Source organism: Theobroma cacao, chromosome 10 (assembly GCF_053813885.1).
Source record: "Theobroma cacao isolate CCN51 chromosome 10, ASM5381388v1, whole genome shotgun sequence".
NCBI lineage: Eukaryota > Viridiplantae > Streptophyta > Magnoliopsida > Malvales > Malvaceae > Theobroma > Theobroma cacao.
The window spans coordinates 9,326,061-9,341,577 of NC_142648.1; the positions used below are offsets into that span (position 1 = coordinate 9,326,061).

The 15,517-nt window shown below is 34.3% G+C and overlaps 1 protein-coding gene across 4 annotated transcripts; it reads left to right on the forward strand.

The window, feature by feature from the left end:
- The first annotated feature begins 867 nt into the window (after positions 1-867).
- LOC18586673 (S-adenosyl-L-methionine-dependent methyltransferases superfamily protein) lies at positions 868-2,981 on the forward strand. Of its 4 annotated transcripts, none has more exons than XR_016028785.1 (3): positions 868-2,240; positions 2,399-2,526; positions 2,636-2,981. XR_016028785.1 is itself a non-coding variant. In XM_088810460.1 (3 exons), the coding sequence occupies exons 1-3, from the start codon at positions 1,045-1,047 to the stop codon at positions 2,575-2,577; spliced, it is 1,251 nt and encodes a 416-aa protein (XP_088666586.1). In that variant the 5' UTR covers positions 868-1,044; the 3' UTR covers positions 2,578-2,650. The 4 variants fall into 4 exon arrangements, 2 of the variants coding, with proteins under 2 accessions (XP_088666586.1, XP_088666585.1); XM_088810460.1 differs by having other exon boundaries at positions 2,399-2,431; positions 2,556-2,650; XR_016028784.1 differs by having other exon boundaries at positions 868-2,526.
- The last annotated feature ends 12,536 nt before the right edge of the window (positions 2,982-15,517 follow it).

The window sequence follows — 15,517 nt, forward strand, 5'->3', positions numbered from 1 at the left end:
GATGTTAATGTTTATATTATTGTGCACTACGACAGTGGCATTTGATAATACACATATAGATGTATTAAGTTGAACTTACACAATTAAGTTGAGAAGTTCCTTTATTGTGTAATAAGTTGTAAGAATATATGTATTACGATTATGTATGTTAATGGATGTGATATAATGTTTCCGTATGTGATGATAAATGATTGATAATTTTATGAGAAAAGGCTTGGTTGGGCCTAACGGGTTATGCTCATTTGGGTCCTTGCGTCGGTCACAATCCTTCCAGGAAATGGGATGTGACATTCTCAATTGACATTCTTAATGTATGTGACTCATTAGAGTCTTAATTTGTTGGTAATAAATATTAATTATAATTTTAGTCAAAGCAGGATTAAATGAATCAAGCTCTTTTACATTCATTGTCAATTTTCAATTGATTAATTTTTATTTATAAGTTAAAATTGACATCTAATAATATATGATGACTATCCAAATATTAAAAAAGAGTCACAGTGGTTTTACTCAGCTTTCAATGTGTAGCTTACAATATAATTAATATCCTTTCATCATCTAATATCTTGACAAGACTTAGAATATAATGCAATGTCTACTCTAAATTTGCTTTTTCTAACTTAATCCTAGCAGTGGAGTTCATTTTTATTATTTTATCACTTATTTATTTATCTTTTTTAAGTTTTTTTTATTAACAAACATGAAAATAATGTGAGATTGACTATATCTTTCTATAAACTAAACTAAATAATATGTATTTTATTATATTCTTATCTTATGTTGTTTCTAGATAATAATTATTTTATTCGGTGACTGCGGCAGGCAAGGACTTGACTTGTTAATGCATTTCAGTTTTGTACCCGCCCCGGGTTATCAACTTTTATATCTGACCCGACCCCGTTTATGAACAAAAGAACACCACTCTCCGTCGCAGCGATCCCTACTCTGGACCATAACGATCCAATATAACATTGAGTTTGAGTTTGGAGCAAAGGCCTTGGCACTTCAACTTTTGCACTAGTTTTAAAGAAAAAGATAAAAGAAATGGCCCTAGACATCTCCATTTTCGAAACCATACACCCCTCCCGCTTCCTCTCCTTCACCATCCCCAACCCTGATCCTTCTCTTTCTTCTCCACTCATCCGAATAGCCATCCTCGACTCTCCTCTCCACCCGTCCACCCCCTCCTCTTCCTCCCTTTCTGCTCCAAATGTCGCCGCCATGTTCGTCCCCAAACACCGCGAGTCCGACTGGCTCTTCTCCACCGAGTCCGGCCACCTGCAACTCCTCCTCTCCTCCCCCAACATCCAACGCCTCATATTAATCGGACAGCAAGCCATCGTGGACGACCCTAATTCACCTTCCATCTACCGTCGTCCCATCGATTCCGATTGTTTAAACAACCTGGAAATGGCGCTTAAGCCACTGGTAATTGCTTTGTCTCCTAAAGATTACTTTAAATATGGAAATTTGGAAGTACCAATCTTGAGTTATGAAGATAATGTTATTTCTAGCGTAGTTTTAGAGAAATGTGTTGGGAACTTTGTCGGTGAAATGCTTGTTGAAGATGTTGAGATAGAGAGTACTAATCAAAAAAGGGAATTTCGGAGGAGATTGAGGTTCAAAAGGATGCCTAATTTGGTTCAGACGGAGATTCGAATTGTGCCCAGGACGGTTTATTGTTTGGATTCAGTAGAAATAGGAGGGAATGATAATGTAGAGTTTAGCCCTGATTTGGGGGTTTTGGTGCATGTTTATTTGGTGCCAATGGTGGCTAGTCTTGCTTTGGTTGGCTCATGGATGGATGAGCGTTTTCAGCTTGGATTTAGGCCGAAAGCTTTGTGTCTTGGGGTTGGAGGTGGTGCTCTGGTTGGGTTTTTGAAAACACAATTGGATTTTCAGGTTGTTGGTGTTGAGGCTGATGAGGAGGTGTTGAGGGTTGCACAAAAGTATTTTGGATTGGAGGATGGGGATTTTATTCAGATTTGTGTCAGAGATGGTATGGAACTTATGGAGAAACTTGCTCGTGGAGATAGTTATTGCGAAGGAGCTGCTCATATTGATCCTCAATTTGATGTTATTATGGTTGATTTGGATTCTAGTGATCTGAGCAATGGTGTTAGTGCTCCCCCCTTGGAATTTGTTAGGAAGGACGTTCTTTTGGCTGCTAGATCACTTCTTTGTGAATCTGGAATTTTTGTTATTAATGTGATCCCTCCAAGTAGGTTGTTTTATGAGAGGTTGGTACATGATTTTCAGGAGGTTTTTCCTGAGTTATATGAAATAGATGTTGGAAATGGAGAGAACTTTGTTCTAATAGCTAAGACTTTGCCTACTGCATCTTCGATTAGTGATTGTGAAAATAATTTTCTTAAAAAACTGAGACTCGCAATTTCAGGAGCATATATGGAATCCATGAAGAGAATTTGAGGTGCAATGTCTACTGGAAACAATGAATCTGCTGGTTCTGATTGAGCAATATGAATTTTTTAAGATTGTATTCAAGGATAAGGTTTGCTTCATGAGGTAGTTTTTCTTGCATTCTTTTTTGACAGGAATCAGCTTCAAGGAAATTGAGTGATCATAATTGGACATGTGTTGACATTTTTACTTTTACTTTTTAAAATTCTTGGAGGTTGATGAAGAAGAACCCCTTCGCCCTTGGATTGACTGATTGAAACTTCTCCTCAAGATATGTGGGAGTTTCCTGTGCTTGTTTGGGTTTGAAACAAGAAGGTATGATCATTTTATACAGCCATAGCTATGATTTCTGGAGCTTTTTAATTTTGAGGTTTCCATTGATATTTGACATGTTTCAAATTCTTAGGAAGTTGCTCAAAGTCCAGTTAGTTTTTGTTTCAGTTCTGCAAGAATGAAAACTTATCTAAATTACAGACTAATTTGTGTAAAATATTTGTATACTTTGATGACTTTATAGATTAAGAAAACCCATTAAAAAAATTAGATAGTTATATTTTTTATTTCTATTTCATGAATTATTTATTTTTAAAGCATGTAACAGGGATATAATAAAAAACCAAATGTATACAAAATTATTACTTTATACTAGTAATATTAATAATGTATTACATATGAAAATGCAATACTATATTCTTTTCTTAAGATTTATCCTGTTTCTAAGTGTTTATCTTGCTTTATTAATTATAGTAAAATAAGGATGCTTTACCTTAAAGATTTTTTTTCCCTTTTTATTTTCATAGGTTGCTTTAGTGAAGTAAGAATTCTTTACCTTCCAACCATCAAGCACCTCTTCTATTGATTATAAGCACTATTTCTCCAGATCTTCCCAATTTTCAAAATCTTTCTGTGTCTGAATCTGTTGAAAATACAAACTTTTTTTTTTTGCAAAGTGAAAGTACAGACAAAATTCTTCATATGAAATGTGAGTAATAAATCAGAAAAAACTAAACCCAAATACTCAGAATAGCATATTGTGCTGTTACTCTCACCTCCTTCTCCCACCTCCATGTCAACCGCACATACAATGATTGACAAGAACCAATCCTTGTGGCTGTAAATCACGCATGCAAAGTTTTACAAAAATATGCAAGTTTCAACCTGAATAAGAATAAGAGGGAAATGAACGAGGAGAAAGTGGACAGCTGGCCATTGAACATGCCATTGAGAAAAGATGAGAAAACTAGCATGGACTGAACGGAGATTGGTAGAAGGCTAAACATGATGGGAGCACCTCCCTCATGTGATTGCACATTTCTTTTTTCTTAAAGCATGCTGGCGGTTGAAAGGTTTAAACTTTTAAGTGTAGATAGTTCATACTTTGATGAATTTTATAGGTTTGAGTGTGAAATTTTAGCTTATATCAATTATAATGCATATGCACATTTTACTATATATCATCTTTGTCCCTTGGAATAAGTGAAGAAAAAAGAATTGTTTTTAAAAAGAAATAGTAAAAATGGTGTCATTTAAAAATAAATGGTAAAATTGTTGTAGAGGGAGGTGTAAGTGAACCAGTACGTTTGTTGAACAGCTTGTGAACATGTTAGGGTTAGGCTGGTTTATGTTTGTTTAATACGGTAAACGAATGATTTGGACTAGATTTTAGTGTTTGTTTAATAAACAAGCCGAGCATTGACTAATATGAGCTCAGGTTCTTTAGCTGTTCAGGTATATGTTCATTAATTGTTTACAAATATGTTAATTTAATGTTTATGATACCGCTTTTTTTTTTTTATGCTGGAATATTCTTGCAGGGTTCAGCCACCTTGTTAATGTTTTATTAATAAGGAAAATAAAAATGTACATATGGGACGGGGATATAAACCGTACCTCTGAATTTACATGAGCACAAAATAAAATAAAATAAATTAAAGGCCTAAAGAAGATTTTACTTTACGTGCATATTTTTGGATGCTATCGTAAAGAGAAAACTCCCTTTCTTACAAGATTCTAAGAATAGTGAAAAATGACAGTAAATGTAAATTAGGAGTATTACTTCTTTACATTTTTTTAAAGCAAAAATATAGTAAATTTAATTTGTCTAATTTAAGAATTCTTTGAAGTTCACTTTTTGCTTGGGAAACTACTTGTAGACTTTGGTGCGTGTACCCATGGTTGGACAAAAAATCAATTGCTTGGTTGCCTTCTGTATGAATGTGCGAAATTCTAAAAGACATGCCTTTCAAACATTTTCGGATCGATTCTAGCAAATAACGTATCTAATTTTGACCTATATGGTCATCCTTGATCATCTAAACAAACATTTTAGCATATTCATTTCTATCTACACTCTTGTCACATGACGTTCAATGCATAGGAGCAAGCTTTTATGTAGTGCCAGTAATTTTGTTGGCACGGAGTTATTTGGATCAAAATTTTTAGAAAAGCCAAGAATGAGAGTACTTGTATGGTCTTTAAAAACTCCTCCACCAGCAGCTTTTTAAAAATTATCTTGTGAACTACCATCAACGTTTAGCTTTAGTTCACCTGTCAATGGTTTAATCCAACGTATAATTTTTGGAGGCAGTTGTCTCTATTGATTAAAATGAAAACCCCAATGTTTTGTTATGTCTAAGCCTCCCTTCCAGTGCCATTTTTGTAAAAGATTACCCTGACATAGTTGTCTCAATAATTTCATAATTCGCCATATAGTTCTATCAAGATACATGCCAAGTCCCTTATGCTTTTCATCATTTCATTTAATCCATAGGAACCAGCAAATAAATAAGGGTAGTAACATTTAGATATGACCTAGTTTGGTGAAAGCTCCTGAATAATACCATGAATGGATAACATGTATAACATTTGGAGGATTAATAACATAGATTTGAAAGAATCTTGCCAAATAATTCCATACCTGTGTTGCTACCAAAAAGCATAGATTATGATAAAGCTGGTTTAAGTTAAATGAACTGAACTTGAACCAATCTCGAATTTATCCAAATTTTAGTTGAGCCAAGCTAGAACATTATATCAAAATATCTTACCGAGCTCAAGTTGATCCTAAGATCCTGAGCAGCCCTACATGTAAAAGAATGAAGTTTGAATATAACTTAGCTACATCCTTACATGTAAATAAACCAAGCTTGAACATAGCTTCTAGTTTATGATATGGGATAAGATAGTGTAAATGGTCTTGGTGTCAACATTGTGATTTACCATTCTCCCACCATTGAAGATGATTCAGGTATTCTTAGATGCTTTTGAGGGTGAAGTTGCTAAGCCTGATTGTGTATTGGTGGAATTAGTGGCCATATCCCTTGGGAATGCTTCTGTTGGTGAATGAAATGCTGCAAATCTCTAAATTCTTGTGCTTGTGAAGAATTTTGTGAAATTGTCCTTACTGGACATAACTTTTGTACTAGTATGCCCATCTAGAATTCTGTTTCTCATCAAGAAGTTGCTTAAAACATTGCCTTGTTTTTCTTGAGAACATGGATTGGGTGATGGTATTAGCGAGACTCAACAGTTTCTTCTGATGGTCATGTAATTTTGGTTATTCATGGATGTTGATTGCCACTTGGGATTGAGGACTAAATAAATTCTTGTTCAAGCCAGCTCCCTGGAAAATTGGAATAATGAGCATTCTCACATTTCAGGCCTTCAATTGCCTCCGCCATACTTGGAAAAAAGAATTAGGTTTGTTCTTTGTGATTTTTGGTTATCGTTGTTAATAGGCGAGGAGGCATATTTTGAGCTATTAGCATAATATGTGAAGGATCCTTCAACTATATATGCACCCTCTAGTTACCTTTGCTTTTATACTTTGATTCAGAGGAATGTTAGATCTGCTACTAATCAATTTTGTTTTCATCTAAACAAATTGGTGATTGAGTACTGTGGCTTATTTCCTTTCTAATGTTTTTTACTTAGAATATGACTAAGCATTCTATTGATGCATAGATTTTTAAGGTTGTTGGTATATGCCATCGAGCAAATTGGATTGGTCAAGGAATGTATATTGTCATTTAATGCATATTTAATCACATAACTATATGTGATAGAGGTTTTTATTCATGTTAGTGCAATAATAAGGAGTTATAAAGTACTAATTGGATGAAGTCCATGAAACATAAAAACTTTGCAAGAGAATTGTAAAGTTTTTATAATTATGAGATCACTATGCATTAAAACCATGTTCCTAAAATTGTTCCTAGTCATTATATTGTCAAGACAAGGCATTGACAATACTCAAAGACTGGTACAGTTAAGCCTCCTTACTTGAAAAGTAAGTAATCGATCTCATAAATTGAAGTATATGGGATACTTGAGGATAACATGTAGGCGCTTATTAAAGAACAAGTTCATTGAACATGACCCGCTATGAGAACTCCATTTGGTATTTCACTCAAGTGTCTATGGAATATGTTCTCATGTGATAGTCGTGCAACTAGTCCTTAGACTTGAGACACTAGGTCATCTTGTATGAAGAATGACATACTTTGATTTCACCCCTAAGGGTCTAGAGGTGTCACAACCTAAATTTCGGGCCATGATCGGCACATGGGCCCAATGGACATAGCCCACTAAGCTCAAGCAAGCTTATCTATATGACTTGTTCATTATTTCCATCAAAAGTTGCTAAGATCACATTTCATAATTTCACTTCGAAATAATGCTAAACATTTCCAACTCATAGTGGCATTGCCAAACAGAATATACATATGTTGTCTAAAACATATATCTTAATAATTTACAACGGGTTTGTCTATACACCACAAAGGGATACTCGACTTCCAGCGAAAAAACTCGGGCGAAAGTTCAGCTATTGAATGTCGAGATACCTACGAAGCATACAAATCTACGAGGACACCTCGACCTAGTTACCGGCTGCCTTCTGATATGAAAACATGAAGTTGAAAATGGTGAGTATAAACCCAGTGAGTGAACAAAGGAAGGGAACAAGCAAACGATAAGGAAAGTTTAAAGAAATCATGAGGCATTTATCTTCAAAACAATGCAATTGAGTTTAGTTTTTATTAAAACTCCTCATTAAACCCTTAATGAGTTAATCACTTGACAATAAAGGGTCCATGCACAACAAAGAATTTAAAGAATTAAAACTTTAATAGCATTCAAGCAAGTCAAGTCTAGTAAAACGACGGGTCCTCGCTGCAGCGGAAAGGCATTCTTGTTGCAGATTTGGCTCAAATTATCAACTAGTCGATGGTTTCTCAACTAGCCGAGGGTTTCTCACCAAACCTCCTCATTTCAAACTTAATCAATTAATTCCTTGATGTTGGAAGTCCATGATCAATTATGGTGCCAAAGAAGTGGAAAATAGGGCAGCAACCGAACAAGATAACAAGCAAGACAGAAAGTTTCTCGCTGCGGTGAGAACCAAATTCGTAGGAATCCTCCAAACCCGAGAGTTTCTCACCCCAGCGAGAAATAGGATACCAAGAACAAGTTTTCATTGTATCATGAAAAAGGCCATTTTGCTGGAAAAGACAAAATCAATTTGAAAATACTTGAGAATTTTCAAGGTTCAACATGTAAGATTTCACATGCATTACAACCATATACCATATTCACGAATTTTTTATTGCATAAACATATATATATATATATATATATATATATATATATATATATATATATACACATTACATATATAAACACCAATACCACCATCGTCTCACTCAGTTCATGTGCAACCCCTACATCGCACACATAGCTAGAGTCATCATGTGCATCCCCCCACCTCGTGCACAACTAATACCATCGTGTGCATCCCCCACATCGCGCACAGGCACTATCATCATCCACACTCCCGCACCCATCATCACCGGCATGTGCTCCCCCACATCGTACACAGGCTCGGTTATAATTACAAACAATGTTACTATCAATACATATCATATATATTTAGATATACCTTTATATCAACATAACACAGGGCACATGACTTCATCACAATCGTATTCCACAACACAAAACGTTTCATTAAAAGCTTGTTCCCATGCATATTTTAGAGAAAAAAGGTTAAAATATTTCAATGGATTTAATCAAACACATATGCCCAAAACTCAAAACCCAAAATATTTTAATACAAATTCACTCACCAGTCTTTGTTGATGTTTTGGCTGGCTCTAGCTTCGACTAATGTTCCGAATAGAGATGTGGGGTTTTTGTTAGAACCTATCACATGCAACAACATTGCCATCAACCTAACTTAGCATTAATACCATTCCAAAAGCTATTTCTTAAATCAAGTTCTACTAGTCATCCTTAACTAGCTTCCAACTACTATTAAATGGCTATTATTTGCACTATTCTAGTCACACTAAAATTAAATAAACAACCTCAACAATAAAACACTCACAAATTTAATCACTAGACATTCTCAACACTTAAAAATTAACTCTACTTCATTACTCACCTTGATGGTCTTTATAGTTGAATTCTCTTTCAAAATTCTTTAAGCTAATAAGGGAAATCACTCTCTCTTTCTTTCTACACGTCCAGCTAGTGAGTGAATGTATTAAAGAAAGGCTTTTGAAAGCTGTTGAGGTATAAAAGTGGAAGAGCATGAAAAACCCTACGAAGGAGTGAGCAAAAGCATGAGACTTGGACTTTTTATGAGAGATTTATGGAGGATTCAAGGTTTCCTCCCATGGAGAATGAAGAAAACGTGAAATGAAGAGAAGGGCTGGGATGAAGAAGGAGAAGCTGTTGGAAGTTGCTGGAGTTTAGATATTTACGCTTCATGTTAATCCAAATTTTCACTGAATTTACCAAAATGCCTTTACATGGTGGCTTTGTCTTCCTCCCATCCTTTGTGCAACTTTTTTACTCTTTTAACACTGAAACAAGTCCATAATAATCTAAAAATACTCAGGGTTCATGAAAACGTAAAAATTAGACTTGAGATGCAAAATGATCATTTTGCCTCTACTTTGAAAATTATCAGTGTTTCTATCTTCTTCATTTATTTTATCATCATTCATGTATTCCTTAAGCCTACTTAGACCTTAATAACATTAGAAAACTACTTCTATGAGCTCACCATGAGAAATGACAAAATTACCCTTGGTTCGTGTTATTGCGTCTACTTTTAGTTACAGATCTATGGAGGTCGAGGTTTCACAATACGAGAGTACTAGGTATCACAGGAGGCGACCAGATGCCTAAATAGGATATTTTTGGATATGCCATGAAGCATGTGAAGGTGAATGAATGGTTAAGAGATGATTCATCACCTCAAGTGATAGGAGGGGATGTATCTTACTTGTTCTCAATTCTCGATTAACTTGTATAAAGTTTTTGACCAAAACATGATGAATTTGAGGAATATTAGTTTCTTAAATTCATAAGGTTAGTCTTGAATTATGAGAACTAATATGGAATGTCATAAGTACACACTGAGCCATGTTTTATGACATATTTGGGGATATTTGATGAAAAGATCATACTACGCTGGGAGGCTTATCATTGAAGGGCTTTGTCAAATTCTTTAATTGATTCTTGAACATTTGGGTGGTCATGATGTATTGCTAAATACCACTTATGATCTATAAATATTAATCAATTATCAAATTGTTATTTGATTAGCTGCGAGAATTTCCAGAAAAAAAAATTGTTATTTGATTAGGATTTATATTTATTGTCAATAAGTTAGAAGCCTAATGGGTCACATACATTAAGTGACATGATTGGGATTAAATAAAGATAATCAATTAAGTTGGACTTAATTGAAGCATACCAAAATAAAGTCAAAAATTAATAAGTTCTCAAGGACTTAATTGAATTAAAATACAATTGTTGTATCTAGGGTTACAACTTACTTTGGCTATATAAATATGTTATGTTAGCCTACTAAAACTCTAAGCCTTTAGCTACTTTTTAGCCGTTTCATAAAGATAAGAAAAGGAAAAAAGTTTTCTTTGTTTGACGGAAATAAGATTGGCAAGAATTTTTGGTCTTTTTGTTTTAGAAACAAAACTTACTAGTACAAGTAAAATCCTACCTTTGACAAGGTCTTATTCAGTCACTGTGTAGATTATTGTTTGAGGCCAAACACTTGGTCACTGAAGATTTGACAAATGCTAAAGGTGAAAAAGCAAAGATTTCGACTATAAGATTTTATACTGTTTTATTCTCTTTCAGGTTACTTGCTTCATCACAAGTGTTTTTGGATTTGATTGGCTCTTGATTACGATATCTAAAGCATGACATGTAATTATAAACTTATGAATGTTTATAATTAATTTGAAAATTATATGAAAAACATAAATATTGATATTGTAGGATTTGGTTGTTTCTCCAATTAAATGCTAATTTATTTTCTCCACTGCATTATATTTTAATTACTTGATAGATTTCATGTTTGAGCATGAGGCCAAATCCCAACAAAGGCTTTAGCATATAATCTTCCAAGAGCTTGAGCTTGATGTTTGGATTTGTATGTTTATTTGTCGATTCATCTAGTTTCCCAAAAAATGGAATTGCTTGTGCATCATTAAGCTTGAGCTTAATGGTAGAAGGAAAATAGATGGAAGGGAGAAAGGCAAGGAAAAAAGAGGTAGGTAAATATTTTTTCTTGTGTTAGGTGTGGGAATGTGTAATGGATGGAAAAAAATGAGATTGGAAATAAAATAAATTAATTTAAATAAAGAAAGTGTTTTGTCCCATTTTTGGAAGGATTGGATTTGAAGAAAATGGAAATCACAACAAAATAATTGACTTTTTCTCGCAATTTTTCATTGAAAATAAATAGAATTTTGCCCCGAAATAGCATAAATTTTATGGATAATAAATTGAAAAGAGGTTGTAAATAGTGAATAAATTCCATTGATATTCAATCAAAATTTCAATGAAAATATTTGTCGATAATTCTTTGGTAATTTCATAAATTTGTTAGTAATAATTAGAAAATAAATTGTAAATATTGATAGAATGTTGTTCATATTCTGTTGCAAAAATTTTTCAAAAATAATAGAAGTTTATTAATAGTTTTAATGCAAAAAGTGTAAAAGTTTAGACATGATGATGTAGGAAGTCACAAAGTGCTATCATTTTCTCTTTAAGCCTAGTCTGTATTAGAAGTGCTCACATGCTATGGTTGAGGAACACAATACTTTCTATCATTTGAATGATTCACTCCAAGGAGAATGTCATGTCAAGCGTTTCAAGGTAAGTAGGCAAAGTGTTTCAATCCCATATTGAGTAGGTAAGGAGTTCTTAGGTGGTTAATGGTGGTGCTACACACCCTATCAAATTAGTCTTTTAGGGAAAGGGTAATGGTATCGTGCAAAATGTTATCATAGTAGGCTCAAATTTTCACTAATGTCAGGCTCTCATTAGAGAATTAAGGTTGAGGTAGACTTGGACTATGGTATTGACTTTCCCTTGTATGGGTAAAAAAGCTAGTGTGCAATGAAGGTGTTGCACAATTGGTTAGAGTGGAATGTTACAGATCCTACATCATTAAGAGATTGAGTAGGTCTTAGGTTTACAAATAAGGGCTTTCCTCTAGTTAACATGCATCTCTTTTGGATTAAAAATGTGGGTTTGTGACAAATACTCAAGAACCATCTCATTTCTTACTAATGTGGGATTTGTGGCAAGAAGCATTGGCACCAAAGGTCCACATGTAGACTTTTACATTGGTGCAAGAGTTGTAGTAAGCACCCTTGTCACGATCCAAATTTCAGGTCATGACCGACGCATGGGCCCAATGGACGTAGTCCACTAAGCCTAAGTAAGCCTATTAATCTGACATGTTCATCATTCCATCATAAACTGCTAAGTCACATTTCATAACTTAGGATCAAAATAATATTAAACATTTGCCACCTCATTCTGGCATACTAAACAAGTGTATATACATTATCTACAACATGTATCTTAATAATTTACATTAGGTTTGCCTATACACAACAAAAGAATACTTGACTTCCAGCGGAGGGACTCGGACAAATGTACAGCTACTGAATGCCGAGACACCTACCAAAAGATGGATACAAGTCTATAAGGACACCTCGTCCTAGTTACCGGATGCCTTATGATCTGAAAACATGAAGTTGAAAACGATGAGTATAAACCCAGTGAGTGAACAAGAAAGGGAACAAGCAACCATAAGGGAGAATTTAAAATCATGATGCACTTGTTAAAACAATGTAATTTAATTTCATTCATATTGAAAACCCCTCATTAAACCCTTAAATAATTAATCACTTGGTAATGATAAACCCATACATATCAAATAATTTGAAAAATGAAGGCTTTAGTGATACATAAGCAAGTCAAATGCGACAACGAATCTTCGTTGCAGCGGAAAGACATTCTCGCTGCAGCGTAGTGACGTTGGGATTAAGTTATTAGTTGAACGAGGGTTCCTTACCAAACCTACTCATTTAAAACTTAATTCACTTATTCCTTAATGTTGGAAGTCCAAGCTCAACCATGGTACCAAAGAAATGAAAAATGGAGCAGTAACGGAACCAATGAGGAAACAAAACAGAAAGATTTTCACTGCAGCGAGAATGAATCTTGCTGCAGCGAAATTTTGGTCCCAAAACAAAATGTTTCTCGCTGCAGCGAGAAGCTACAGTACCTTTCTCGCTGCAGCGAGAATGCATTTTCGCTGCAGCGAGAACCAAACTGGTGAGGCTCTAAAAAACTCGAGAGTTTCTCGCTGCAGCGAGAATCAAAACATCAAGAAAAAATTATCCTTTTCTCTTAAAACAAAGCCATCCTGCTAAATAACAAAAGCAACATGTAACACATGCAAACTCCTAAATTTCAACAAATCAAATGCTCACACTTTTGCATTTCAACCATATACCATATATGTATATATAAACATGTATATATATATATATATATATATATATATATATATATATATATATATATATATATATCAATCATCATGTACACCATCCCGTCATCATCATGAACATCATCCTATCATCCCCAACTCATGCGCACTCCCTACTCGCACATGGCTAGGTCATCACCGGGTTATGCGCACTCCCTACTCGCACATAACTGGGTCATCATCGACTTATGCGCACTCCCTACTCGCACATAGCTGAGTCAATGTCATTACACAATAATGTATTCATATATATATCAACACAATGTGGTAGTGCATGAATCAATAATAGTCACATGTCATAACATGGAGACAATTTATCAAAAGCTTGTTCCCAAGGCACTTGTTTTTATGAAAAGCTAGATAATCCATTCAAATGTTTGGCAAATACATTATATCCCCAAAACAAGTTTTGAATGCAGTTCACTCACCGATTTAAACCTTTAGTTGACTTTGATTCTCTTAATGATCCAATTGGGGTGATGGGGCTTCGTTAGAACCTAAAATCACATTAACATCAACAATAGGTCAATTCACATACTATAAACCCTAAAAGCTATCTCTTAGCTAGCTTTCAATTGCCCCATTAAATGGCTATCTATGTTCACTATCTTAATCACTATAAAATGAATGAACATCCTCAACAATAAAACAGCTTATAATCTTAATTACTAGCCATTATCCACAGCTAAAAACCAAGCTTAGTTCATCACTCACCCTAGGTTTTCTTTATAGTTGAATTCTCTTCCAATAGCTTCCAAACAAATGGGGTAATTCTCTCTTTCTCTCTCTAAAATGCCTAACTAGTGAGAGAAAGTATGGAAATAAGATTTTTCAAGTGTTTTAAGGAGAGAGAGTGGAAGAATACAAGGGTTCTAGTCAAAAGGGCACAAAGGTATGAAAACTAGAGCTAGAGAGAGAAAATTATGCAAGCTCCATATCTAGCTTCCATGGAGGTTGGAAGCAACGTGAGATGGAAGAAGAAGAAGAAGAAGAAGAAGAAGAAGAAGAAGAAGAAGAAGAAGAAGACAAGCTGCTGGAAATTCAAGAAGCTGCTGGAAGGAGAAGATATTTATAGCCCAAGCTTATCCATTCTCTTAAAATTACCAAATTGCCCTTCCATAAATTAGCTTATTCTCCTCCAATCTTTTATGCAATCTTTTTGCTCTTTTGACACTGGGATAAGGTCCATAATGGTCTAGACATGCTTGAGTTCATGAAAACTTAAAATTCTAACCCGAGGTGAAACATGACCATTTTGCCCCTACTGTGAAAATCATCAAAATTTTGGTTTTCTTTCCATTTTACCCCTAATTTCATCATCCATTTATGCCTTTGGCCTACTTAGGCCATAATATTGTTTAAAAATCTTACTTTTATGGGCTTACTAAGGAAATGACGAAATTACCCCTGATTAGGGATATCGCGTATACTTCCCTTTACGAGTCTATAAAGGTCAAGGTCTCACAACCCTAATCACAAAACCATATAGGTGGGGGCAAGTGGTCTCTTGTACTTCAATTTCTTCAAACCAATCACACGAGTTGAACTCCAGCTAAGATGCTATATTGTCACCATACTTTTGTGACCATACTTTTGTGATAATACAAAAGTATACATATATTATAAAGCATATTAGAGTAAGATAAACTTTCATATTCTTCAAGTAACTATGGTTAACATTTAAAGTATAAATCAAGTTCACTTACACTAATAGCTTTGGGCTTGTTGTCCATAAAATCATTGCATCACATCAAAAGTCTATGTATTTAGTTGAAAACTTTCGAAAAATGTGAGGTGGTGCTTTAATTGATTTTACTACATTCATTTATAAAGAAATGAAAATATCAATTTCGTGATTAATTCATTTTAGTTAATTAATTTACCATGCTTTGTATGAAATGATGATTAAAAATAAATAAATTAAAGTAACTAAATATGAATTCATATAATTCTTCTTGCTTGTATAAGAAAAGGAAGTGAATTGCTTGTGTGCTTGATAATGCTTCCATATTTTTTTGTTAAATGATTCACCTTTGCTTTTTGTGTTTGGTTTTGCCATTTATTAGTCTCCCATTCTTCAACAATGAGGGTATCTCAAATTTCTCTCATGTTCCATAACCTTAATAGGCTTTTGTAGTCTCTTATGTTGTTGATACCAACCTCAACAATTTTGCTTTTCTACTAGAATGTCTTACAATCGGTCTTTACAGA